The 26,759-nt window shown below is 49.6% G+C and overlaps 1 protein-coding gene across 2 annotated transcripts in view; it reads left to right on the top strand.

Moving 5' to 3' along the window:
- The window catches only part of dally (division abnormally delayed protein), a 385,376-nt gene that overhangs the window by 353,214 nt on the left and 5,403 nt on the right, over nt 1–26,759 (top strand). For both annotated transcript variants that reach the window (XM_045746425.2, XM_045746424.2), the window contains 3 exons: nt 9,100–9,277; nt 23,412–23,532; nt 24,332–24,581. In XM_045746425.2, the coding sequence (XP_045602381.1) occupies nt 9,100–9,277; nt 23,412–23,532; nt 24,332–24,581 (549 nt within the window). The remainder of the gene's footprint in view (nt 1–9,099; nt 9,278–23,411; nt 23,533–24,331; nt 24,582–26,759) is intronic.

The following is a 26,759-nucleotide window of genomic DNA, read 5'->3' as shown; positions in this document are numbered from 1 at the left end:
TCTCAGTCACTGTAATAGGTGCCCCCCCCCTCTCTCTGTCTCTGTCTCTCTCTGTCTCTGTCTCTCTCTCTCTCTCTCTCTCTCTCTCTCTCTCTCTCTCTCTCTCTCTCTCTCTCTCTCTCTCTCTCTCTCTCTCTCTCTCTCTCTCTCTCTCTCGTCCGCTCCACTGAAATGGCGTTTAAAAGTTAAATAAACATTTTTTTCCTGCGATGAGTGACACTGGCTTGATGCTTTTACTGTGTTTAGTTTAGGTGGAAGTGAGCCCATGTTGATATTTTTGGGTAGGTTCTCTTAGCTGGAAGAGACTTTTATAAACACTTACACGCATGCGACCGGCTGATGGAGAGTCAATAAACAAAAAGGAGGTAGAAGGCTCTGAAGCTACAGGCTAGTTATGGATTGATGACCAGTCCCTCTTATGTGGGTTGATGCTGTCTCTCATGATGCAATTATCTCCCTCTTACTTGGTGTGAGAGAGAGAGAGAGAGAGAGAGAGAGAGAGAGAGAGAGAGAGAGAGAGAGAGAGAGAGAGAGAGAGAGAGAGAGAGAGAGAGAGAGAGAGAGAGAGAGAGAGGGGGGGCCCTCTCTCTCTCTCTCTCTCTCTCTCTCACACACACACACACCAAGTAAGTAGGAGATATTAAAAACAAAAGATGGCTAGATTAAGCCTTTCCCAGAGACGGTATACAGTAAGTGAAGAGAGTAAAAGGTGATGGGCTGAGATAGCGAGGCTGGGGGAAGAGAAGCATCAGGTGAAGCACCACAGGTTACTCCTCTAGTCAACCCCGGGAGACGAAGAGGACGGCACTGCTGACAACAACAGCCAGCTGAATCAACACACGATGGTAAAGAAATTGGTGGTAGTCTAAACTCGCGTGTTATCTCCGTCTTTCCTAGACGGGGTGAAGATAGCAAGTAGACCAATGTTTGGTGTGAGAGACGTTGGTACAGCAATAGTTGCCGGGGAGCAACTAGTAAACAAATAGGAAAAGATATCCAAAAGTAAGTTCTCGGGCACTGAGGAAATATTTGGGTCTTGATTATTGTTTAAATAGGAGCTAAGTCAACCCCTGTCAGGTATGTAATAAATCACTGGCTGTCCAGGCACTGTGCCACGACTGTCCAGGCACTGTGCCACGACTGTCCAGGCACTGTGCCACGACTGTCCAGGCACTGTGCCACGACTGTCCAGGCACTGTGCCACTCTGTGCAGTCTTGATCAACTTCTTTATTGCAAGTCTGGCAATGGGACTTATCAATAAGATGATTACGTTAGGCAAACGTGTTCCCTGTTCATTTCCCAAATATCTGAAGGAGTGTCAGAGGCACAAAGATTGCAGTGCTGTATGTCGAGACTTTGGTAAGCCCTTGGCTGTGTTCTGGAGGACTGACTGACAAGCAAGACTGACGCAGATGGTACTGAAGGCGGCATCTTAGACTGGAGCAGGGTATCATGACCTCACAGGGAACACCGGGTCAGTCAGTACAAGTGGAGTAGAGTGAGGATGGGAGGAGGATTGGAGTACCCCGGGGCTCTGTTCTCGATCCTCTCTTGTTCACCATAAGGGATTTAGAGACAGGAGTGAATTGTGATAATTTTGTCGACGACGGAAAAAGAGAGCGGAACTTAACTAAGATTCAGATAAGCTCCAAGATTGAGACATGCTACAGGAAGGCCCAAATAACACTTTTCCAATTTAATTGAAAAGTAGCAGAGGCAGTGTAGTGCTGACAAGCTCAAGTTTACAAGCCAATGTGAAAATGCAGGTGATAAATATCAGCAAAATTATAATAAATTTTTAAATTGGATTGTGGAAAGTGGCCTTAGTTATTGTCTTAACAGCAAGGATCTAAAATAAAGGAATAAATGCATAAGAATTTTAAAATAAAGATACCATTATTAATATCAAGAAACATTAGTAATATATATATATTCTAACATTAATCCTACAGTGTGGTTTGGAGCCTGAGAGATCCACCATAATCCACCAGGATTATACTCTACCGTTTGGGGCTCCGGAATTTACAGTTGATTTAAATTCTCAGAAAAGTATACGGAGAAGGACCCTCCAGTGACTCACAGGACCCTCCAGTGACTCACAGGACCCTCCAGTGAGTCACAGGACCCTCCAGTGAGTCACAGGACCCTCCAGTGAGTCACAGGACCCTCCAGTGACTCCCCCCCTTCCCACGTGGCTAGTGCCCCGCTCCCCCCCTTCCCACGTGGCTAGTGCCCCCCTCCCCCCCCCCTTCCCACGTGGCTAGTGCCCCCCTCCCCCCTTCCCACGTGGCTAGTGCCCCCCTCCCCCCCCTTCCCACGTGGCTAGTGCCCCCCTCCCCCCCCTTCCCACGTGGCTAGTGCCCCCCCCCCTTCCCACGTGGCTAGTGCCCCCCCCTTCCCACGTGGCTAGTGCCCCCCCTCCCCCCCTTCCCACGTGGCTAGTGCCCCCCCTCCCGCCCCTTCCCACGTGGCTAGTGCCCCCCTCCCCCCCCCCTTCCCACGTGGCTTGTGCCCCCCCTCCCCCCCCCCTTCCCACGTGGCTAGTGCCCCCCTCCCCCCCCTTCCCACGTGGCTAGTGCCCCCCCCTCCCCCCCTTCCCACGTGGCTAGTGCCCCCCCTCCCCCCCCTTCCCACATGGCTAGTGCCCCCCCCCTCCCCCCCTTCCCACGTGGCTAGTGCCCCCCTCCCCCCCCCTTCCCACGTGGCTAGTGCCCCCCTCCCCCCCTTCCCACGTGGCTAGTGCCCCCCTCCCCCCCTTCCCACGTGGCTAGTGCCCCCCTCCCCCACAGGCGTAGGTTGTTGTTGTTGTTGTTAAAGATTCGCTACTTGGAACAAAAAGTTGCAAGTAGCACGGGCTATGGTGAGCCCGTAGTGGACCTTTTGAAGGCGTAGGTGCCTCGCCCCCGTGCGCGCCTAGTGACCTTTCCCACCGACCTACCACACCCATCTGTCACCTCCTGTCACCACACAACCACTCACTACATGACCACTTATCACTAAGCTAACACCCTCTCATCCATCAACACACAACCTCACCCACCCAACCCTTTTGGGAGTGGATATAATTCCCTCCCCAACACCAGAGGCACACACACAGGCAGGGTGACATCAGCAGCATATGGGACGCTGGCAAACATTAGAACGTCATTTAGAAACTTAAATCAGGACGCTTTCAAAGCACTCTACACAGCTCTTGTGATTACACACATATACATAAGTGTATGATTTGAATGATGGATCAATATTATTATTATCAATATACAGTACTGGAATACGCGGCACCTGCTTGGAAGCCATACCTTGTGAACCATAACACAAAAATCGAAAAGGTGCAGAGGTTTGCTACTAGATTAGTGCCAGAGCTCAGAGGGTTAAGTTATGAGGCTAGGCTGAAGGAACTGGATTCACAATCTTGGAGGACAGAAGGAATAGAGATATGATAACAGCATACAAGATACTGAGGGGAATGGACAAGGTGGACAAGAACAGCCTATTTAAGTAGGACAAGAGGACACGGGTGAAAGCTGGGGTCGCAAACGAGATGGAGTCGAAGAAATGTAAGGAAATACTCGTACCCAGTACGAGGGGGGGGGGGTGTCAACACGAGGAATGCCCTAAGAGAAGAAGTTGTGGGAGCCGCCTCCACTCACATCTTTAAGGAAAGGTTCATCCTTGCAGGCTCACAGCAGGCAGAAAGCTGCCTGCTGTGAGGCAGGCAGCAGTGTGCAGGGAGTGTGAAGGGGTGAGCCAGGCAGCAGTGTGAAGGGGTAAGGCAGGCAGCAGTGTGAAGGGGTGAGCCAGGCAGCAGTGTGAAGGGGTAAGGCAGGCAGCAGTGTGAAGGGGTAAGGCAGGCAGCAGTGTGCAGGAAGTGTGAAGGGGTGAGGCAGGCACAAGGTGTGATGTGTGGGTAGCCATTACCCCAGTAATTGCGACTCCCGACTCTGATCGCCTCATTTGGGCCATAATCGGCTAATCTGGCGCCTTGTAGAGTGGTCGTTAGTGTGGTCCCTAGGCATAATTGGAGGAAGAAGGGAAGGCAACTATTAGGAGAAAGACAACCTGCCCTCAGAACATATACAACTTAAGGAATGAGTGATATAATAGGGGTAGCGAGTCTATAGGGACAAGCGTTAGTGGGCCGGCCAGAGGCTCAGGGAAGGACACGATAACACAACACAGGACACGATAACCAATTCTTCAACAGGGCGATCCCCCCCCCCCCCCGGTCGGCCGAGTGGACAGCACGCTGGGCTTGTGATCCTGTGGTCCCGGGGTTCGATCCCGGGCGCCGGCGAGAAACGATGGGCAGCGTTTCTTTCACCCTATGCCCCTGTTACCTAGCAGTAAATAGGTATCTGGGAGTTAGTTAGCTGTCACGGGCTGCTTCCTGGCGGTGGAGACCTGGTCGAGGACCGGGCCGCGGGGATACTAAAGCCCCGAAATCATCTCAAGATAACCTCAAGATTCGTAATTGTTAGTTCATGTGCCAGGTATGAGAGGGGATGTGACTCTAGCATATACATAGTTTTGAGAGCTCTAGTTATACACCAAGGAAGGAGTACCCTCATTAATCCGATTACCATTGATCCATCATTCAAATCATACACTTATGTATGTGTGTGTAATCACCTTTTTAAGACATTTTGACGTGATTTTGTGATGTATGCCGTGAGAGGAATGTTGTGTGTGTGTGTGTGTGTGTGTGTATGTGTGTGTGTGTGTGTGCACGCGTGCGTGCGTGTGTATGTGTGTGTCCTGAATCAGCCTCCATACGTTAGGCAGAGTGCTCGGATTCGTACGTTTATGGTTAGGCTAAACAGTTACTTTTTTACGGAGTGTCAAATGGATTGAAGGTGCTTGTTGACGACCAAATCGTCACTGCAAAGGACCCGGCTAAGTGGAATAATTCGGCTGTTGACTACAGCTGTTTGACACAAAGGTGTGTGAAGGGTCATCTCTGACCTTCATCTCCCTCGAATGAAGGTCTTGGAGGAGAGGGATGCTGTCCACCCGGGGCCAGAGAGAGAGAGAGAGAGAGAGAGAGAGAGAGAGAGAGAGAGAGAGAGAGAGAGAGAGAGAGAGAGAGAGAGAGAGAGAGAGAGAGAGAGAGAGAGAGAGAGAGAGAGATTCTCTCTCTGGCTGGCTGGTTGGCTGGCTGGCTGGCAGGCAAGACGGTAGACAGTCAAGTGGTGAGGGCGGTCAAGGCAGTCATCAAGGAAGGAGACGTTGCGTGCCGAGGCCCCGCCAACCGTCCTCCGTCGGCACTTTGTACTGCCTGCCTCTTCACGCTGTCATTTGAGAGTGCCGTCTGAGTGCGCCAGCTGCGCGCACCACCTGCACACGCTGCGCTTCTCTGCGGACGTCCCCAGCGGTGCAGGTATAGGGGCGCTGGTCACAGGTGTTGGGTGTGTGACTGTGGACCTTAGTGCTGGTGGGCGCCCTGGTGAACTCTACCAGTATGGTGGCGCCCTGGTGAACCCTACCAGAATGGTGACGTCCTGGTGAACTCTACCAGTATGGGGGCGTCCTGGTGAACCCTACCAGTATGGGGGCGCCCTGGTGAACCCTACCAGTATGGTGGCGCCCTGGTGAACCCTACCAGTATGGGGGCGCCCTGGTGAACCCCCCTATACAGCCTCTCCACACCGTCCCTCTGCCTCCTGCACTACTGTTGTCTTCAACTACAGTCAATTGTAACCCCTTGTTGTTTTGGTATGGTTGAGGTCTCCACCACCAGAGGGGGTTGACTGCCTCTTACTTGGTCGGTGATTTGATGCTGGGAATGTGTGTGTGTGTGTGTGTGTGTGTGTGTGTGTGTGTGTGTGTGTGTGTGTGTGTGTGTGTGTGTGTGACAAGACCTACAGCAACTTAACGTGAATAACTTTGTGACCAGAGATGTGCTGGACGAGAGGGTCACACAAGGGTCAAACCAGGACCTGCAGGGAGGTCACAAGGTGGAGCTGAACACACAAATGAACCAAATACCAAAAGACGTTGTCCAGTGTGAAGATGGTAACCGGGCCGCTCCACGAGAGGAACCAGGGTGCTGGTCACCTTGGTCTCATGATCTTAAATATCGAATACTAGTTTAAGAGGCGGGACCCTATAGCTGGAGCTCGATTGCCGCAAACGCAATTAGGGAGGTTCTCTACCAGTGAGCTAGATGGTTTTGGGACCGGCATTGTCTTAAGGAGGAGACGAGAGAGCTTGGCGTCTTAATGGAATCCGATCCTGAAGCCGCTATAGTCTTGGTATGCAACCCCCTTTGGCCCCTCTACCCCCACATATCCCCCTCACCTCTCCCCCCCATACCCCCTCTCCCATCCCCTATCCCTCCTCCCCCCTGCACCCTCTCTGCTGTAATGGGTTGATCTGCATCTGGGAATTGAAAAAAATGAGGATTCCAATTTAGGTCTTTTGTTAAGATGGTGGACGGATGGGGGGGGATGTGAGGAAGAGGGTCAGTGAGAGAGATGAGGTGAGAAAGACTGTGACAAAAATTATGGGAGAGTGAGAGGGAGGGAAGGGTAAGGCGTGTGAGGGATGGGTAAGGCGTGTGAGGGAAGAGTAAGTGCGTGTGAGGGAGGGAGTAAGGCGTGTGAGGGAAGGGTAAGTGCGTGTGAGGGAGGGAGTAAGGCGTGTGAGGGAAGGGTAAGTGCGTGTGAGGGAGGGAGTAAGGCGTGTGAGGGAAGGGTAAGTGCGTGTGAGGGAGGGAGTAAGGCGTGTGAGGGAAGGGTAAGTGCGTGTGAGGGAGGGAGTAAGGCGTGTGAGGGAAGGGTGAGTGCGTGTGAGGGAGGGAGTAAGGCAAAGCGTAACACTATAAATGTATTATAATAATATTCAGAAACATCAAGTCAGTCAGACAGGATATAGTTCCTCAGTGTTCCTTCTCCGGGGGACAGTCAGCCGTCGTGTACTCACCTAGTTGTGGTTGCGGGGGGGTTGAGCTTTGGCTCTTGGGTCTCTCTTTGTCCTCAGTGTCTTGTGTGGCGACTCCCAATGTATATTATTGTTGTTGACATTTAACGTTCAAAGATATGAATGAATTGGGTTTACCCCTTTGAGTGAAGGCCTAATAAATAAATAATTGATTATAATTGATTAATTTGGAGTTGTAAATCTGACTTTATTTCCGATCACTGGATCTTGGGGTTCCCTATGATGCTTATAGACTTAGAGGCTTGAGTATTTACGAGTGCATACTTCCAGTTTACACATGAACATCTTTGATATTGTGTTGCACAGATAAGTTCCATTCCTTGTCTTACATACGTTACTAGAATGGATGGTGGCAGTGAAAAGTATTAAGAGTTCTCTAGAGTTCCTGGAAGCTGATCAGGTACAATACTTTGTCTGTGTAGCACGTCTATGATCAGACACCGAGGTTACATGGTGTTGAACTAGAGAGGTTGCAGTAGGGAGTCTGGGGGAACTCTAGAGATAGTTAACTAAGGGGGTAATGGACAGTCATTACCCCTGGCCCCGTCACAAGGGGACGGGAGGGAAGGAGGGTGAGTACGGAGGATATAAGGGAGTAGAAAGAAGAAAGGGGAAATAGGATTAGGAATATACATTTTAGAAGCAAGGGAACAGAAGAGAGGGAGGGAGGCAGGCAGGCAGGGAGGGAGGGAGGGAGGGAGGGAGGGAGGGAGGGAGGGAGGGAGGGAGGGAGGGAGCGAGGGAGGGAGGGAGGGAGGGAGGGAGGCAGGCAGGGAGGGAGGGAGGGAGAGAGGGAGGCAGGGAGGGAGGGAGGGAGGCAGGCAGGCAGGCAGGGAGGGAGGGAGGCAGGGAGACAGGGAGGGAGGGGGGGGGGGAGACAGGGAGGGAGGGAGGACACACAATTACTCAAATAGAATTAAACATTTGCGCTAAGTGCCCTGAAACCCCAGGGGCATTTTTTATTATTATTTTCTACCACAGACGTGGCCACACATTAACAATGCTAACCAGCATATATACATTTCCTTCTGTCCTCCATGGACAGGGTTAGAGATCTGTTAAACATATACTTCAGGGATTTAATGAACAATCAACCACAGAAGGTGATTGTAGTGCTTTTAAAATGCTAAGCTAACCTACACACATAAATACATAAATACACTTGGGGTGGACGGTAGAGCGACGGTCTCGCTTCATGTAGGTCGGCGTTCAATCCCCGACCGTCCAAGTGGTTGGGCACCATTCCTTCCTTCATCCCGTCCCATCCCAAATCCTTATCCTGACCCCTTCCTAGTGCTATATAGTCTAATGGCTTGGTGCTTTCCCCTGATAATTCCCTCCTCCTCCTCCCCCTCCTCCCTCCTCCCCCTCCTCCGCCTCCCCCTCCTCCGCCTCCCCCTCCTCCCCCTCCTCCGCCTCCCCCTCCTCCCTCCTCCCTCCTCCCCCCTCCTCCCCTCCTCCTGTCTCAGTGGAGAGACGTCTTGTCATTTTTCCTTTCAACGAAATGCCACTGTAAATGTTCTGTTTATTTGTTTAGTTCGCGTGTCACTAAACCTACACAGATATACAGTATACCTCGTGTAGACCTTCAGGTAGAGTATTCCGCGTGGGCCTTGTAAGACCAGGCCTTATAGTATATCCCAGGGGATACAAGCTCAGGTCCTTGGTATATCCCAAGGGGTCCTAGGTATATCTCAAGGGGTCCTTGGTATATCCCAAGGGGTCTTAGGTATATCCCAAGGATCCTAGGTACAAACTAATCCTAAACCTACACAGATATACAGTATACCTCGTGTAGACCTTCAGGTAGAGTATTCCGCGTGGGCCTTGTAAGACCAGGCCTTATAGTATATCCCAGGGGATACAAGCTCAGGTCCTTGGTATATCCCAAGGGGTCCTAGGTATATCTCAAGGGGTCCTTGGTATATCCCAAGGGGTCTTAGGTATATCCCAAGGATCCTAGGTATATCCCAAGGGGTCCTTGGTATATCCCAAGGGTCCTTGGGATATCACTTCCTTGGGCAAATCTACCTTCTCTACCTTACACGAATATCTTCCAGACGTATTGACAACCTCTTACCTAGATGTGCTTGCCTTCTCTTACCCCACTGTCTCCAGTGGGCTCCTGTCCTGACATTGATGAGCGTCTTTTGTTTCAGTGGAGCCGGCGGCGCCCGCGGGAGAGGAGCGAGGCAGTGGGCGTGTGCTGGAGAGCGCGGGGGCGGCGGTGCGGGCGGTGGAGGCGGCGCGGGAGTGGTGGGCGGGCCTGCCTGAAGCCCACTGCAACAGCCTGGCCACTCAAGACACCCACTGCTGGAACGGCATCCGAATCGCCCCGTGAGTCATTAGTAACCACTGATTAATTGTTGATTTCTCTCTCTACTGTGTCGCTAGTGCCTCTACTGTCACTCTGCTGCCTCTCAGCAGTAGCTCTGCTGCCTCTATAGTGGCTCGGGTGCCTCTACTGTGGCTCTGGTGTTCGTACTCATTCTCTACTGCCTCTAGGGCTTCGACTCCCATATCTTGAGGCATCTAATCCAGCATTGATATCTTCTGTTATTTATATGTATGTCATTCACATGTACATATGTTCACACATCTCACTATGTGTACTATGTACATTATATATATATATATATATATATATATATATATATATATATATATATATATATATATATATATATATATATATATATATATATATAATGTATATATATAATGCCTGTGCACTATTACCCTAAAGCTATTACACTATCATTTCAGAATTGGAAACCCTCATAATGCAAATTTGATATCAGAACGTGTGTTTTGTGTGCCAATATCTGAATTCTTTTTTTTTTTTATTAACATATTAGGTACATCTGCATTAGTGCAGCTACCCTAGACTATATGAAGTGGAGTGCAGTGTGTCAAAAAAGCTAACTAGGTGATGCTAAAAAATCCCCATCACACAGGATGGTTAGTCATACAGAGGCATGTGATAAGCAGTCTGCACTGGCAGACTCCGGATGCATTTTGAGGATATCAACAACACAAGATTGAATAAGGTAGCAGTGGTAATACAAGTCCCCATCTCGCAGGATGGTTAGTCATACAGAGCCATGTGTTTAATAGCCTGCACTGGCAAATTTTGGGTATACTGTGAGGATATCTTCAAGAATACGAGAGTGAATAAAGTAATTGCAAAGCTCCAGGTACCTCATGCCAACTGGTCTGAAAGGTCTAATCTTTTATTGTGAACAGGTGATGAAACTCTGTGGGCTCGGCGGCCACCATTTCATCTCCACCAACGTAAATGGCCAGGGCGGTGGGGCCAATCCCCCGACCCCCCATCTGCCCTATGATTGTCCCACAACACCCTTCAGGCACCCTGCAAAGTTGAATGACTCCGTCCACCAGCGTCCTCGTCTCCCCCTCTCATGCTGTCCCCTCATCCTCTCTCTCTCTCTCTCTCTCTCTCTCTCTCTCTCTCTCTCTCTCTCTCTCTCTCTCTCTCTCTCTCTCTCTCTCTCTCTCAAAAGTTACCGGCACTGTTAGTCACTGTTATCACCACATTAAACAGTTACTTGTTCATCTACCCATAGTTACGGCACTTTGGGCTCCGTAAGTCTACCAATCTACGCTGTAGCTACTTTCTCTACCACCTAACCTAACGAAAATAAGAGATAAAAATGTTGTTTTATATATGTGTGCCGTTCACGAGGCCTATGACGTCATAGGGCAAATGCCAGCCACAGGATTTGGATCCAACTGATAATTCCCGGATCTCCAACTTCGATCAGTTGTATATAGTTTCAGTTCGATAACTGGAGGCACAGTTGAGGCGAGCGTGGTGTCGGGGCGTGAGTCGGTGAACCCGGGCCGGTCAGCTCCCTACACCACCTCGCTACACCCACCTACAGCTTAAGACAAGAAATAAGATGAGGGCGAACTGGAGTGGAGGAGATTATCTTGGCGATGCTCCCTGGAGCGTCACTACACTACACTACACACTACACTACACACTACACTACACTACACACTACACTACACTACAACCGGTGTTTGCCTTTAAAAGGGAATCAAAATTTGTAGAATATGCAGGCGAGAAGTCACAATAACGTGGCTAAAGTATGTTGACCAGACCACACACTGAAAGGTGAAAGGACGACGACGTTTCGGTCCGTCCTGGACCAATCTAAAGTCGATTGTGTAGAATACTTGCAGTTGGTAATGTCTGCGTCTCACCGATATCCCCCCCTCGGTCACTTGCACTCAGAAACAGCTTAATCATCTCTAGTTAGGTCTGTTTGTGTCGTCACAGTTTGGTTAGTGTAGCTGATCACGTGACGCAGACTAGTTTGGAGTCTACCTGGACAGGGTTCTGGGAGTTGTTCTACTCTCCAAGCGCCAGCCTCGGGCCGGGCTTGTTCTGTGATAACTTAATCTAAAAGGCTGTGTTGCTTTTAGCTGTCTGCTGAGGCCTCACACATCCACCACAGCTCGGTTGGTCCGGGGAGTTCCTGCTGCAGGAACTTGTCTAATTGGTTATTGATCACGTACAACGACTGGTGAGGTGTCTGGAGGCACTAACAGTTGTGTGTCATCAATAATGACCCTTGCATACACTATCTTCATCTCATCATTTGTATTTACAGAATGTATGTGATGATTGTATTTTTGTATCAACACTTTTATGTATATGTGTATTTGTACAGATGCCCTAGACTATATGAAGGGGAGTACAGTGTGTGTCAAGAACTAGCTACCCTAGACTATATGAAGGGGAGTACAGTGTGTGTCAAGAACTAGCTGCCCTAGACTATATGAAGGGGAGTACAGTGTGTGTCAAGAACTAGCTGCCCTAGACTATATGAAGGGGAGTACAGTGTGTGTCAAGAACTAGCTACCCTAGACTATATGAAGGGGAGTACAGTGTGTGTCAAGAACTAGCTGCCCTAGACTATATGAAGGGGAGTACAGTGTGTGTCAAGAACTAGCTACCGTAGACTATATGAAGGGGGAATACAGAGTGTCAAGAACTAGCTCCGTGATGCTAAAACTCTCCATCACACAGGAGTGTTAGTCATACAGGGCCGTGTGATCAGTAGTCTGCACTGGCAAACTCTGGGTTTATGTTAACTGGGGGTAGAGTTCTGACCAGGACTGTTCTGATTAATGTAGAGTTCAGTCAGTTGTTTAACCCAATAGTGTGTGTGTGTGTGTGTGTGTGTGTGTGTGTGTGTGTGTGTGTGTGTGTGTGTGTGTGTGTGTGTGTGTGTGTGTGTGTGTGTGTGTGTGTGCGCGCGCAGAGTATTATTTCTATAAACCGTGAGGTTGCAGGTGAGTTGTGAGCAAGTTAGGGAGAGTTGCGATGCGAAATATTTGTATTTTTTTAGATAGCATTTGGGGTGAGAATGTTACATGATGACTTGCTAAACTGTTCCCAGTGGTGGCCGTACAGCTGGTCTCGTAGCTCTGCTAAGCTCTCTGCTGGCATTAACAAATTTGTTGAGTGAATCAGCTGTTTTTGGTGTGTGTTTTATAGTGTTCAGCTAAGATAAGGAGCCCCCTGTCGCGCGTGGGCTTGTGTGGTGACTCAAGGGGACCCCCTGCCCCTTGTTTCTTGCTGTGTGGTGAGTCAAGGGACCCCCTGCCCCTTGTTTCTTGCTGTGTGGTGAGTCAAGGGACCCCCTGCCCCTTGTTTCTTGCTGTGTGGTGAGTCAAGGGACCCCCTGCCCCTTGTTTCTTGCTGTGTGGTGAGTCAGGGGACCCCCTGCCCCTTGTTTCTTGCTGTATGGTGAGTCAAGGGACCCCCTGCCCCTTGTTTCTTGCTGTGTGGTGAGTCAGGGACCCCCTGCCCCTTGCTTCTTGCAGCACCCTGGTGGTGAACACCTCGGCCACCACCCTGGTGGTGGTGAACACCTCGGCCACCACCCTGGTGGTGGTGAACACCTCGGCCAGCACCCTGCTGGTGAACACCACGGCCAGCACCCTGCTGGTGAACACCTCGGCCACCACCCTGATGGTGGTGAACACCACGGCCAGCACCCTGCTGGTGGTGAACTCCTCGGCCAGCACCCTGCTGGTGAACACAGTCACCGCCCTCCTCCCCCCCCCCCAGGGCGCCGCTGTTAACTCGCCCCTTTATGTTATTTAGCGGGACTGTAATGCCTGCCATAACGACGCAGTGAACTATCAAGCCCATTGTGCTATGGTTATTTGCTGAGGTTTAGAAAGAGAGGGAGAGGGATGACTGGGGATGTGTGGGGGGGGGGAGAAGGATAGAGAGAAGGAAAAATAAGAGGATAGGTGGAAAGAGAGAGGTGGAGAGAGGGCACAGATTAAGAGATGAAGAACCCAGCTCCCAAGCCCTGCCTTTCCAACCCTCAGTACTATAATACAATCAATTAATTCTCTCGTGTTAATCATATTAACATTCACTATTGTTTTATAAATCGGCTTGACAACATATTTTTTTGTTATACTTGTAATTTCTATACAACTTTCACACTGAAGAACGTTTGGTTGATATCTCTTATCAACCAAACGTTTATCAGCAGTTTGGTTGAGTCCTTTGTATCTAGCTTTCACAGCTGGAACGTTTCTCCGTAAGTTTATTCTTTTGTTACTTTACCTTCAAATCCTGTATGTCGTTATCATGTCCCCCCATCTGTTCCTCCTCTCCTGCACTGTGGTAATGCTCAGTTCCCTCAGAGTCTTTCTTACAGCTGCCACACCTCTCACACTGCCACCTTCCACCACACCTGACTTGTCAGGTGTGGTAGCGGAGGAAGGTGGTAGCGAGTCCCACCGGCCAGCCCTCACGAGGGCGGAGGAGGACGAGGAGGAACCAGCCTAAAAACTTATCGTGGCGTCTCACATGGGTAATGAAGTGTCCTTATTATATTGACACTGATGGGCAGCTGGCACGCCTCCTACCTCGGAGTAGATGGTTGTTGGTGCAGCTGGTGGTGGAGTGGTTGTTGGTGCAGCTGGTGGTGGAGTGGTTGTTGGTGCAGCTGGTGGTGGAGTGGTTGTTGGTGCAGCTGGTGGTGGAGTGGTTGTTGGTGCAGCTGGTGGTGGAGTGGTTGTTGGTGCAGCTGGTGGTGGAGTGGTTGTTGGTGCAGCTGGTGGTGGAGTGGTTGTTGGTGCAGTTGGTGGTGGAGTGGTTGTTGGTGCAGCTGGTGGTGGAGTGGTTGTTGGTGCAGCTGGTGGTGGAGTGGTTGTTGGTGCAGCTGGTGGTGGAGTGGTTGTTGGTGCAGCTGGTGGTGGAGTGGTTGTTGGTGCAGTTGGTGGTGCCAAGGAGGGGGGCTGGTGATAGAGACATGTAGTAAACATGACTGCTTCAAATAACCAAGAAACAAGCATGTCAGACGACAGGCAGAGACGCAATATGCAAACGACGTTTCCTACTACTTACATGTGAATCTCATTAATTAGTTGACACTTGGAGAAGGTTGACCCTGGATGCTCAGAGGTCCCGGTGGAGAGTCACACCAAGCTTGTGCTCTCCGGTGTTCATGTTGAAGAGATTAATCAATGGAAGGTGATGAGAGGTGTGAGCAGAAGTAGGGCCAGTGGTAAGGCCAGGAGAAGGAGCAGAAGAAGTAACAGAAGCAGCACCAGATGAGGAGGTGGGGGGGGGGGGAAGGTGTTAGAGGTGAGGTGGAGGATAAGAGAGGAGAGCTGAGGGACCCCGTGTCTAAACAAACACGGGGCCGTCCGCGGCCCGCTGGAGATACTTGTTTATGGAGCTTACCAGGAAGGTGGGCCGCGGCACCTTGATGTGTGGCTCTCAGCGTCGCTGCGCTGATAACTGCCTCTCTCAACGCCTCGGTGTCGTGTGTGTCAACGCCACGGTGTCATGCGTGTCATCATGACACCACCTCTGTCCCCCCTCACCACCTCGTCCTCCGCGGGGTTTTCTGTAATCTGTCGCTTCTCAGGAATTCGTTAAGACTCATTTTCAGTCTCGCTCTGTTGGGTAGTTGATACAGTCTTCCTTTTCTTAGTTTTTTCAGTTGACCGCTTTTGGTTTTTGGGCGAACTTAGAATGAGGACTTGGATCAAGTTGTGAGAGTAATGTTCCCTGATGTCCTCCCTGGCTGGCGTCTTACAGTGTGCTGAGGACAGGTGTCGCCTCTTAAGTGGGGGAGGTCGGGGCAGGTGTCGCCTCTAAGCGGGGGAGGTCGGGGCAGGTGTCGCCTCTAAGTGGGGGAGGTCGGGGCAGGTGTCGCCTCTTAAGTGGGGGAGGTCGGGGCAGGTGTCGCCTCTAAGTGGGGGAGGTCGGGGCAGGTGTCGCCTCTAAGTGGGGGAGGTCGGGGCAGGTGTCGCCTCTAAGCGGGGGAGGTCGGGACAGGTGTCGCCTCTTAAGTGGGGGAGGTCGGGACAGGTGTCGCCTTTTAAGTGGGGGAGGTCGGGACAGGTGTCGCCTCTAAGTGGGGGAGGTCGGGGCAGGTGTCGCCTCTAAGCGGGGGAGGTCGGGGCAGGTGTCATCTCTTAAGTGGGGGAGGTCGGGGCAGGTGTCGCCTCTTAAGTGGGGGAGGTCGGAGCAGGTGTCGCCTCTAAGCGGGGGAGGTCGGGGCAGGTGTCGCCTCTAAGCGGGGGAGGTCGGGGCAGGTGTCATCTCTTAAGTGGGGGAGGTCGGGGCAGGTGTCGCCTCTTAAGTGGGGGAGGTCGGGGCAGGTGTCGCCTCTTAAGTGGGGGAGGTCGGGGTAGGTGTCGCCTCTAAGTGGGGGAGGTCGGGGCAGGTGTCGCCTCTAAGCGGGGGAGGTCGGGACACGTGTCGCCTCTTAAGTGGGGGAGGTCGGGACAGGTGTCGCCTTTTAAGTGGGGGAGGTCGGGGCAGGTGTCGCCTCTAAGTGGGGGAGGTCGGGACAGGTGTCGCCTCTTAAGTGGGGGAGGTCGGGGCAGGTGTCGCCTCTAAGCGGGGGAGGTTGGGGCAGGTGTCATCTCTTAGCGGGGGGAGGTCGGGGCAGGTGTCATCTCTTAGCGGGGGGAGGTCGGGGCAGGTGTCATCGCTTAGCGGGGAGAGGTCGGGGCAGGTGTCATCTCTTAGCGGGGGGAGGTCGGGGCAGGTGTCATCTCTTAGCGGGGGGAGGTCGGGGCAGGTGTCATCTCTTAGCGGGGGGAGGTCGGGGCAGGTGTCATCTCTTAGCGGGGGGAGGTCGGGGCAGGTGTCATCTCTTAGCGGGGGGAGGTCGGGGCAGGTGTCATCTCTTAGCGGGGGGAGGTCGGGGCAGGTGTCATCTCTTAGCGGGGGGAGGTCGGGGCAGGTGTCATCTCTAAGCGGGGGGAGGTCGGGGCAGGTGTCATCTCTTAGCGGGGGGAGGTCGGGGCAGGTGTCATCTCTTAGTGGGGGGAGGTCGGGGCAGGTGTCATCTCTAAGCGGGGGAGGTCGGGGCAGGTGTCATCTCTAAGCGGGGGGAGGTCGGGGCAGGTCGGGGAATCTTGATGGGTAACAATTTCAGTCACACTTGCCACCGAAGCGCTTTGTTCCCCCTCTCCGCTCAGTGTGTCACACTACATCTACAACCATCTTCCCACCCCTGGCTCCCTTGGTAGTGATGATAACTTTCTCTAGTTATCATCAATTTCTTTCTCTAGAGGAACTTTCTCGAGCTCTTCAATCTCTCCGGTGGCTGAGCGGACAGAACACTGGACGCGTGATCCTGTCGTCCTGGGTTCGATCCAGGGTGCCGGCGAGAAACAATGGGCAGAGTTTCACCCCTGATGCTCCTGTTACCTAGTAGTAAATAGGTACCTGGGAGTTAGTCTAGCTGTCACGGGCTGCTTCCTGGGGGTGGAGGCATGGTCGAGGACCGGACCGCGGGGACACTAAGCCCCGAAATCATCTCAAGATAACCCCTCTCTCTCTCTGGTGTGAGGGTGGAGGTGGTTGTGGTGGAGGTGGCTGTGGTGGGGGGTGGTTGAGGGGGGGAGGGGTAAGGTAAAGCCTCAGTTGTGACCACTAGTGTGGAGTAGGGGGGGGGGGGAAGGGGTCGCCGCTAAGCCGTGAGGGACGATGATTGCGGCTGGTGGCGGGACAAGACCAGTAACTCGCCGCTTTATCAACGCCCAATAATTAACACTTGTGTCTTTAGCGGGTTGCCACATGCTTCCGGCGGGTTTCTCTCCGCCAGCTTTTCTCTCAACAAAAGAATTTCTTGCCATTTTTCTTGCCCCGCCCCCCTTCCTACCCCCCCCCCCCTTCCCACGGAGCGACCAGCGCTGGTCATTGTTCACAGGTGATAAGGCAGGTGTTATTTAGGTGGTAGTGAGGCAGCCTCGACCTTCGGCAGCTGCTAGCGACCACAACGGCAGAGTTACAAGTGTGTGAGCCATTAGTGCTGTACCACCCCCAGTCTGGGCCATTAGTGCTGTACCACCCCCAGTCTGGGCCATTAGTGCTGTACCACCCCCAGTCTGGGCCATTAGTGCTGTACCACCCCCAGTCTGGGCCATTAGTGCTGTACCACCCCCAGTCTGGGCCATTAGTGCTGTACCACCCCCAGTCTGGGCCATTAGGGCTGTACCACCCCCAGTCTGGGCCATTAGTGCTGTACCACCCCCAGTCTCATACACATTCCTAACAACAGCCTTTGTCTTGTTAGGTTGACGTTAGGTAACCTTGACTTGGGTTAGGTTGGGTTGATCACATTTATGTGTTTTAATTCAAATTAAAAGAAAAGAAAATCATATATAATATAATGGACCGCTTTATTATATCATAATAATTTTTTGTTTAAATATATAGTTTCAGGAAAACTTGGCTTGTTAGGCAAAAAATACAGTTCTACAGCACTACGCCAGTTAGGCTACTCCACATTAATGTAATTAATATAATTATAATTAATATTATTATATTAATTATAATGTAATTATTATTAGTTGTAATTATTAATAATATTAATAATAGACCAGAGTGTATGCGAGTAGTGTGTAAGAGAATGATTTGCTACCAGTTCGATGCCTCAACACTCCTCAGGAATTCAGTAGAATCCCAGGTTACATTACTTATAGCATATCGTGGTGCAGTGGTTTAAGGCGTGCGCTTGGGAGTACTCGTCTTGCTGGTTCGAATCCTACGCATGGCTGGAATTTATTTTCTCAATAATAATAAAAATAATAATGATAATAATTTACCCACCTTCACTTCTTGTTGCATAATCTATATCCCCCCCCCACCCCAGACACACACACACGCACACACGCACACACCTAATTTTCCTTTAAATTTTTATGTTTAATGATATGAACCAAACATTAAATTTAGTCGTTCGCATTTCTTGCTGCTTATCAAATAAAATACTTTTGATAAATTAGTTTTTCATTTTTGTGACAAACATAAATATTTAATCATTTTTTTAACAGGAATTCTAGATAGCTTTCACTTTTTTTCAATCTCAGTTATACTTTTGTCAACATTAAAAACAAGTTAAAAATTCACATAAATATTCAACATCACTTTAACCCCTTTTAAAAACTTCATTATTACTGAAGCTAATTTTTCATTATATCACCCTATTACATTATTGTTTACTTGGAAATTGTGGTATTAACAACGTGTTATTCCTAAAGTTGAACCATTTAAAACAATTCAGAAAAGTTATTGGTTGCCTAAACTTCATTAAGAATATTTTCAAGCATTTTATCCTCTTTATCCATAAAATGGTAAAATACAAATATAATATTATATAATCTGCGACACACACACCTCCCGTGGCCACGCCAGGTGCTGGTTTAGGGGATGAGGGAAAGTTTGGGCACGCGCTCTTAAAAAAATTCGTCATCCCTGCCCAATTTTGTTTTGTATTAATACATATAGGTACATGTGCATTTGTGCAGCGGCCCTAGACTATATGAAGGGGAGTACAGTGTGTGTGTGTCAAGAACTAGCTGCCCTAGACTATATGAAGGGGAGTACAGTGTGTGTGTGTCAAGAACTAGCTGCCCTAGACTATATGAAGGGGAGTACAGTGTGTGTGTGTCAAGAACTAGCTGCCCTAGACTATATGAAGGGGAGTACAGTGTGTGTGTGTCAAGAACTAGCTGCCCTAGACTATATGAAGGGGAGTACAGTGTGTGTGTGTCAAGAACTAGCTGCCCTAGACTATATAAAGGGGAGTACAGTGTGTGTGTGTCAAGAACTAGCTACCCTAGACTATATGAAGGGGAGTACAGTGTGTGTGTCAAGAACTAGCTACCCTAGACTATATGAAGGGAGGGTACAGAGTGTGTCAAGAACTAGCTGCCCTAGACTATATAAAGGGGAGTACAGTGTGTGTGTGTCAAGAACTAGCTACCCTAGACTATATAAAGGGGAGTACAGTGTGTGTGTCAAGAACTAGCTACCCTAGACTATATAAAGGGGAGTACAGTGTGTGTGTCAAGAACTAGCTACCCTAGACTATATGAAGGGGAGTACAGTGTGTGTGTCAAGAACTAGCTACCCTAGACTATATGAAGGGAGGGTACAGAGTGTGTCAAGAACTAGCTAAGTGATACTAAAAATCCCCCCCATCACACAAGATGGTTAGTCATACAGAGGCATGTGATCAGTAGCCTGCACTGACATTTTTTTTTTTTTTTTTTTTTTTTTTTTATTAAGATATGAGGTACATCTGCATTAGTGCAGCTACCCTAGACTATATGAAGTGGAGTACAGTGTGTCAAAAGAGCTAACTAGGTGATGCTAAAAAATCCCCATCACACAGGATGGTTAGTCATACAGAGGCATGTGATAAGCGGTCTGCACTGGCAGACTCCGGATGCATTTTGAGGATATCAACAACACAAGATTGAATAAGGTAGCAGTGGTAATACAAGTCCACATCTCGCAGGATGGTTAGTCATACAGGGCCATGTGTTTAATAGCCTGCACTGGCAAATTTTGACCGATTTTTGTTGTGTAAAAGTCTACGTTTTCATATCTTCACGTTTCACATACATTGTCGCTAATCACGTCTAGAGCTGAGTTCCCTACCAGAGTAAAATGGTTAGTGTGTCTGAGGAGCGGCTTACAACATTGGCGGGCGCGTGTAGGGCGAGGTGATAACACCCACACCTAATGACCTGTAGTTGTTGACACAAGACTGTAGTTATTGTGACTAGTTATCCACCATGGGTGTAGTACAAGGACTCGACTCTCACCAGGTGCCACCATGGGTGTAGTACAAGGACTCGACTCTCACCAGGTGCCACCGTGGGTGTAGTACAAGGAGTTATCTACCATGTGTGTGACGAAGGGGCCACCATGGGTGTAATATCAGAGGTTACCTAACATACGTGGGTGACCTCCCAGCATAAACCACTCCCCTGTAGCACCGCCTGTTATGTACAGCGCCCACCCATGTCTCACACTTTTCTCTTAATTTGCAAAATGGTATAACGATGTGCAAATTATGCAGTCAGGAAACCCCGTGTACGTTTCTGTATGGAAATGAGCTAAATTCAGAAGTGCAATTTTGGTTGAGATGAAGAATATTGCTTGCGTTAACTTCATCAAGTTAGAGCCCGGTGGATTATGGTAATGAACTTAATGAAGGAAAACTTAATTTAAGTTTTTATGTGTGCAGTTAGTGGAGAGAAAAACGGCCCCGGGGCGCCTTATTGATGTGAGTTATGCGTTAATGTTGTAGTGATGAGACGCCGCGTTGGTGATGTGGTGTAAGATGATGAGCAGGTTACTGTGATCATCATACATCATGCATCATCATGCATGAAAGGTATCTTTGTTGTATTTGGATGAGGAGGTGGAGGTGACGGCACTCTAGGTCAGCAAGGTCACAACACCATATAGGCAGGTCACCATCTGCCACCCTCAGTATTGACCACCGTACTCTGGGGCGGGTGCTCGTGTTCAGAGCTCGGCAAAAATAAGATTGTAATCTACCGCTTATGTTGCTTCCCGCTCGCGGCGTTGGTGTCATTCCCGCTCGCGGCGTTGGTGTCATTCCCGCTCGCGGCGTTGGTGTCATTCCTGCTTGCGGCGTTGGTGTCATTCCCGCTCGCGGCGTTGGTGTCATTCCTGCTTGCGGCGTCGCTACTGTTTTTGTTTGAGACGTTGCTACTGCTCCTGCTCGCGGCGCTGCTACTGTTCCTGCTCGCGACGTTTCTACCTTTCTAACTACTGCTGCTCACGGTGCCACTTCGCAATAACGTCACTTCCCTTAAAGATCTCCATGGCGCTCCCAAAAGACTCTCCTGGATCGAGAAAACCCTGGAAAACCAATCGGATTCCAGGGAAACTCATTGTCGCTTTCCAGGGGTAATCTGGAAAGAAGTGGAGCCTCGCGAGCCGCCAGAGATTCACTGCTGATAGTTGGCCCCCTCCTGGCTCTATTGCCCCCTCCAGCAACACCCACATCCCCTTCCCCCTCCCCTTCGCTTCCCCCTCCCCCTCCTTTCCGTGTGACCAAACCCACACTACGCCCCCCAACCTCCTCCTGGCTGTGGGGGGCTCCTTCCACCGTCCCTCACCCCCCACCACCCCCCCCTAACTTGGCACTATGCCCCCCCCCCCACACACACACCCTTCCTCTATTTAATGCAACTTATCAGTAAATGTAAATCACTCGCATCTTCCTCGCTAAATGACTCACATTTAGAAAACTGATTTTTCACCCAAAGTCATGATCAATTTCCTGTGGGATTTTCTTTCTCTCTTTTTTTATTGTAGTCCTTAGACTGGAAATTGAAGGTGTGGCGATGGCCGGAGACTCCAGCTCCCGGCCCACCTCACTCAGAATTTGTTTTCCAACTGCCCATTGATTACCGACAGTGTGGCTAAAACAGTGTTTGTTCTTTGGTCTCCGCTAGACTCAGTGAGCAAGTGGAGAGGGCTGCGTGAAATTATTTGCCTGAATTTACCCGAGGGCCACTAACTTTAGTGACCTCGACGGGGACAGGAACCTGGCGGCTTGACAACGGCCCCCCCCCCTCCATTGTACCTGTGGAATTTTATGTTTACTGATTTGTCATACGCGTTGGTATATTAAGTGATTAGTGTATTGTGCATAGCTTAAGAGTGTGTCAAGGCCAGGTAGACAGAGACCGGATGCTTGCCCATTGTAAAGACCTTTTTAAAATAAATTAATTTTAATTAACTAGGTTACATGGGAAAGAGTCTCGTAAGGTATCAATAGGGGCTTCCTAACATGGGCCAGTAAGCCTTCTGCAAATGTGTCTGTTCTCATGTTCTCGTGTAACATGGCAGTGAAGGCAGGAGGTTTAGAGTAATTGCAGGTTAAGTGTTTGAGTTGTGGATTGTATGCTGTTGAGAACAGCTGTGTGCAACACCGGACACTTGTGGAGCGCTCAAGTGCATTGTTTGGCTCAAGTAAGTCTTGCCTAGTGGCCATACTCCTCCCTCCACCCTGCTTCTCTCTCCTCCACCCTGCTTCTCTCTCCTCCACCCTTCTTCTCTCTCCTCCACCCTGCTTCTCTCTCCACCACCCTGCTTCTCTCTCCACCACCCTGCTTCTCTCTCCACCACCCTGCTTCTCTCTCCACCACCCTGCTTCTCTCTCCACCACCCTGCTTCTCTCTCCACCACCCTGCTTCTCTCTCCACCACCCTGCTTCTCTCTCCACCACCCTGCTTCTCTCTCCACCACCCTGCTTGTCTAACCTCCACCCTCCACTCTGCTTTTCTGACAAACTCCAGACGTATTACAGTAATGAGGTTACATGTGGTATTACTTGATTTTCAGGTTATTATCCATTATTCATAATCGGCACATAGATCAGCCAATCTGGTGAGATTTTATATGAAATATTAGGAAACAAATATTTTTACCTTAAAAAAACTGATGAATTTAAGTTTTTCTGATTTTTATCAACATATTAATTCCTTTCAAAATTTCCCCAGAGATACTCTTGTATATGCTGATTAAGAATAATGGGTTAAAATGGTAGCATTTCTGGTAATTCAATATATTATTTTATGGCGGCCAGGCGCTAGTGGCTACCAACATTAAACTTTGCAGGGTGACGAGTGGAACTCAGCGGACTGTCATATGATAGTCCGGATAGGTCACCAATTCCCCACTTCCATTTAACGGGGGTCAGACCCTCCTCCTTGAAGAAGGTCGGCTGTCTTCATTTAAGCGGAAGGCCTTCATTTTAGGGACTTGACCCCCCCCCCCCCCTTTTCCCTTCCCTCCCTTTAAGGTCTTTGGGCCCCCCCATGCCACGCTTCATGAAGTCTATGGATATCAACTTTTCAGTGCGGAATCCATAGAGTTTTATCGTTTTGTTCCTAAACTAATATTAGGAACAAATAATAAATTATATGAATTCTATGAATTCAGATTTGCATTCTGGGTGCTCCCAACAGTTATATAAGTGGTACAACCGTCTTGGGATCTGAAAAAACTTAAGACTTTGATACAGTATGACTGAAGAATCTTTTATCATGTGTGTTGATATTATGCGATGTGTTGTGCAGGTGTGTGTGTGTGTAGTAATGGTGGGCTGTGTTGCAGGTACACCAAGACGACGGCGGGGGTAGGCGTGAGCGCCCAGAAGTACAACCCAGAAGTTCGCATTGACCACCCCGACACCTCTGTCTACACCCTCGCCGACAAGCTCAGAGGCGTCCGCAGGGTCAGTTGCCTCCTGCACGGTGACCTCGGCTCACTCTGGTGACCTCGGCTCACTCCGGTGACCTCGGCTCACTCCGGTGGCTACGGTTCTCTTGCTTATAGTGGAATCCTTGTCTTAGGGTACACTGATTATCAGACGCAGCAGAACAAACACTCAATCCCCCCCCCCCACACCTCCCCTGCCTCCCCCCTGAATCTCCCACATCAGATGCAGACATAAACGTTTAATTCAGTTTTCCGCCTAACACACACACATGGCAGTCAATACTGATGACCAATCAAAACACACTGGCCTGACCAATCAGTCAATCTGATTGTCCTCCTCGTTTGTTTGGTCCGTGGAATACGTAACGGCTGACCTCAAATTGGCAGTTTGATACTTCTTAACCTTATTTATTGTTGAACACAAGCGAAGTTAACCCCTACTCTTATAACCCATTCTCAGCTCAATTTTCTTTCTCACGCTAACTACAGTAATTGGTTTTGAATGATAACCGATCACCTCTGTTAACTGTCATTAGTTATTTAAGGTTCAAGTCACTCGTTAATTGCTCTTACGATCGCTTTTCTGCGCTGTGTCGCCATACTGCCATTGGGTTCACCATACTCTTTTCTTAATCTCAACCACTTTCTACAAGAATGCTCTCACTTTGAGAGCAAGCTGTACCAGAATGAGTTTTAAAATTAAGATTAAACAAAAACATCTGAGTTCACTAGATACATAGTTGATCATATTATACACAAGGGTTTGTTTCCAGAAGAGTATCTTTCCCATACAAATAACTTGTCTGTATTTTCAGCTGGTGTTGACCCAGCTGACGTGGCTGCCGAGGTCCGACGCGCGCCGCCGTCACAACGAAGGTCAGGCCGATGGGTCGGGCTCGGGGGTGGAGGGCCGGATGGAGCCCCGCAGCCGCAGTAGCAGTAGCAGCAGCCCCAGCGATGACGACGATGAGAACTACAATACCTACTACGACGATTATTACAATAACGATGCCGGCTCCGGCTCTGGCGAAGGCGGCTCCGAACCTAATATAATTGCAGAAGAAAGTAAGGCCATCCTATATGCTGATTTTTTACTAAAATAACACGGCAACAAATGGCAGTCCCCATGAGGCTGGTATACCAGTCCCCATGAGGCTGGTATACCAGTCCCCATGAGGCTGGTATACCAGTCCCCATGTGGCGGGTATACCAGTCCCCATGAGGCAGGTATACCAGTCCCCATGAGGCAGGTATACCAGTCCCCATGAGGCAGGTATACCAGTCCCCATGTGGCGGGTATACCAGTCCCCATGAGGCAGGTATACCAGTCCCCATGAGGCAGGTATACCAGTCCCCATGAGGCAGGTATACCAGTCCCCATGTGGCGGGTATACCAGTCCCCATGAGGCAGGTATACCAGTCCCCATGAGGCAGGTATACCAGTCCCCATGAGGCAGGTATACCAGTCCCCCTGAGGCAGGTATACCAGTCCCCATGAGGCAGGTATACCAGTCCCCATGAGGCAGGTATACCAGTCCCCATGAGGCAGGTATACCAGTCCCCATGAGGCAGGTATACCAGTCCCCATGAGGCAGGTATACCAGTCCCCCTGAGGCAGGTATACCAGTCCCCATGAGGCAGGTATACCAGTCCCCATGAGGCAGGTATACCAGTCCCCATGAGGCAGGTATACCAGTCCCATGAGGCAGGTTAAGCCTGCTCGAATATCTCCATTAACACTAATCTTCTTTCGAAGGCAATTGTGCTTAGCTCTAAATTGTTAACTTATTTGTTGTTTATTCACTAAACTTCAACCCAGGTGTACTCACCTAGTTGTGCTTGCGGGGGGGGGGAGGTTAAGGTTTTGCTCTTTGGTCGCGCCTCTTAACTGTCAATCAACTGGTGTGAGGCGGAGGGTAAGCAGAATAGACTGTACCTCCATACAAACGAGGAGAATGTGGGGGCAATGCTGGTAACAAGGAATAAACAAATAAGTGTGAAGTGATACAAGCACAGACCCGGTACACACCACTATTGTCAGCCGTTATTGTTACCACCACCACCACCTAGTTTTTTATGCACCCCATGCCCATCCTGCGAACGGTGGTGGACCCTATACCTATCCTGTGAACGGTAGTGGGCCCCCAAACCCATCCTGTGAACGGTAGTGGGCTCCATACCCATCCTGTGAACGGTAGTGGGCTGCATATCCATCCTGTGAATGGTAGTGAACCCCATACCCATCCTGTGAATGGTAGTGAACCCCATACCCATCCTGTGAATGGTAGTGAACCCCCATACCCATCCTGTGAATGGTAGTGAACCCCATACCCATCCTGTGAATGGTAGTGAACCCCATACCCATCTTGTGAATGGTAGTGAACCCCATACCCATCCTGTGAATGGTAATGAACCCCCATACCCATCCTGTGAATGGTAGTGAACCCCATATCCATCCTGTGAATGGTAGTGAACCCCATACCCATCCTGTGAATGGTAGTGAACCCCCATACCCATCCTGTGAATGGTAGTGAACCCCATACCCATCTTGTGAATGGTAGTGAACCCCCATACCCATCCTGTGAACGGTAGTGGAAAAGATTAGAGGCACATATAATGGATTCAGAAACTGAACCTCAAAATTCATGTAGCTAGTCAAGTTACACCATTGATGATGAGCTACTGTAGTTACATAATTGACAAAAGTGGGAAGCAGGCAGCTGGTCAAATGCCCTCCCTATTTGTCCTGAAGATTTTTCCAAGCTTGATTTTAAAATTCAGCATTGTTTTAGCATTTACGACTTCGGCAGGTAGGCGGTTCCAAGAGCTTATAGCCTTGTGGGTGAAAAAGTATCTCTTGTTTTCTGTCCTTCATTGTGGCTTATTGGTACCTATCAATGAGGTATGCATAATAATAATAATATGCATTACTCCTTGTTTTTGCTACATCTGACCTTTTGAAGAAGTTGTTTGGATCAACATCCTCCAAAATGTTTAGTATTTTAAAAGTTTCGACGAGATCCGCCCTCTCATTTCTAGTTTGCAGTGTTCTTAGCACTGTGGCTCTCAGTCATTCCTGGTATGAGAGTCGACTTAGTCCTGGAATGATTTTTGTCACCGGGTGGTGTACTTTCTCTAAATTAGGTATTTGGGTTTGGGGGATTTTGGCAATCCAACATGAGGCTAGTAACTCATTACCTGGTGAACATTCTTGGTTCACACCAGGCTTGTGCAACTTTGGAG

The sequence above is a fragment of the Procambarus clarkii genome, chromosome 21, assembly GCF_040958095.1.
Source record: "Procambarus clarkii isolate CNS0578487 chromosome 21, FALCON_Pclarkii_2.0, whole genome shotgun sequence".
In the NCBI taxonomy this organism is placed as follows: Eukaryota; Metazoa; Arthropoda; class Malacostraca; order Decapoda; family Cambaridae; genus Procambarus; species Procambarus clarkii.
This window is presented reverse-complemented; position numbering and strand designations above follow the sequence as displayed.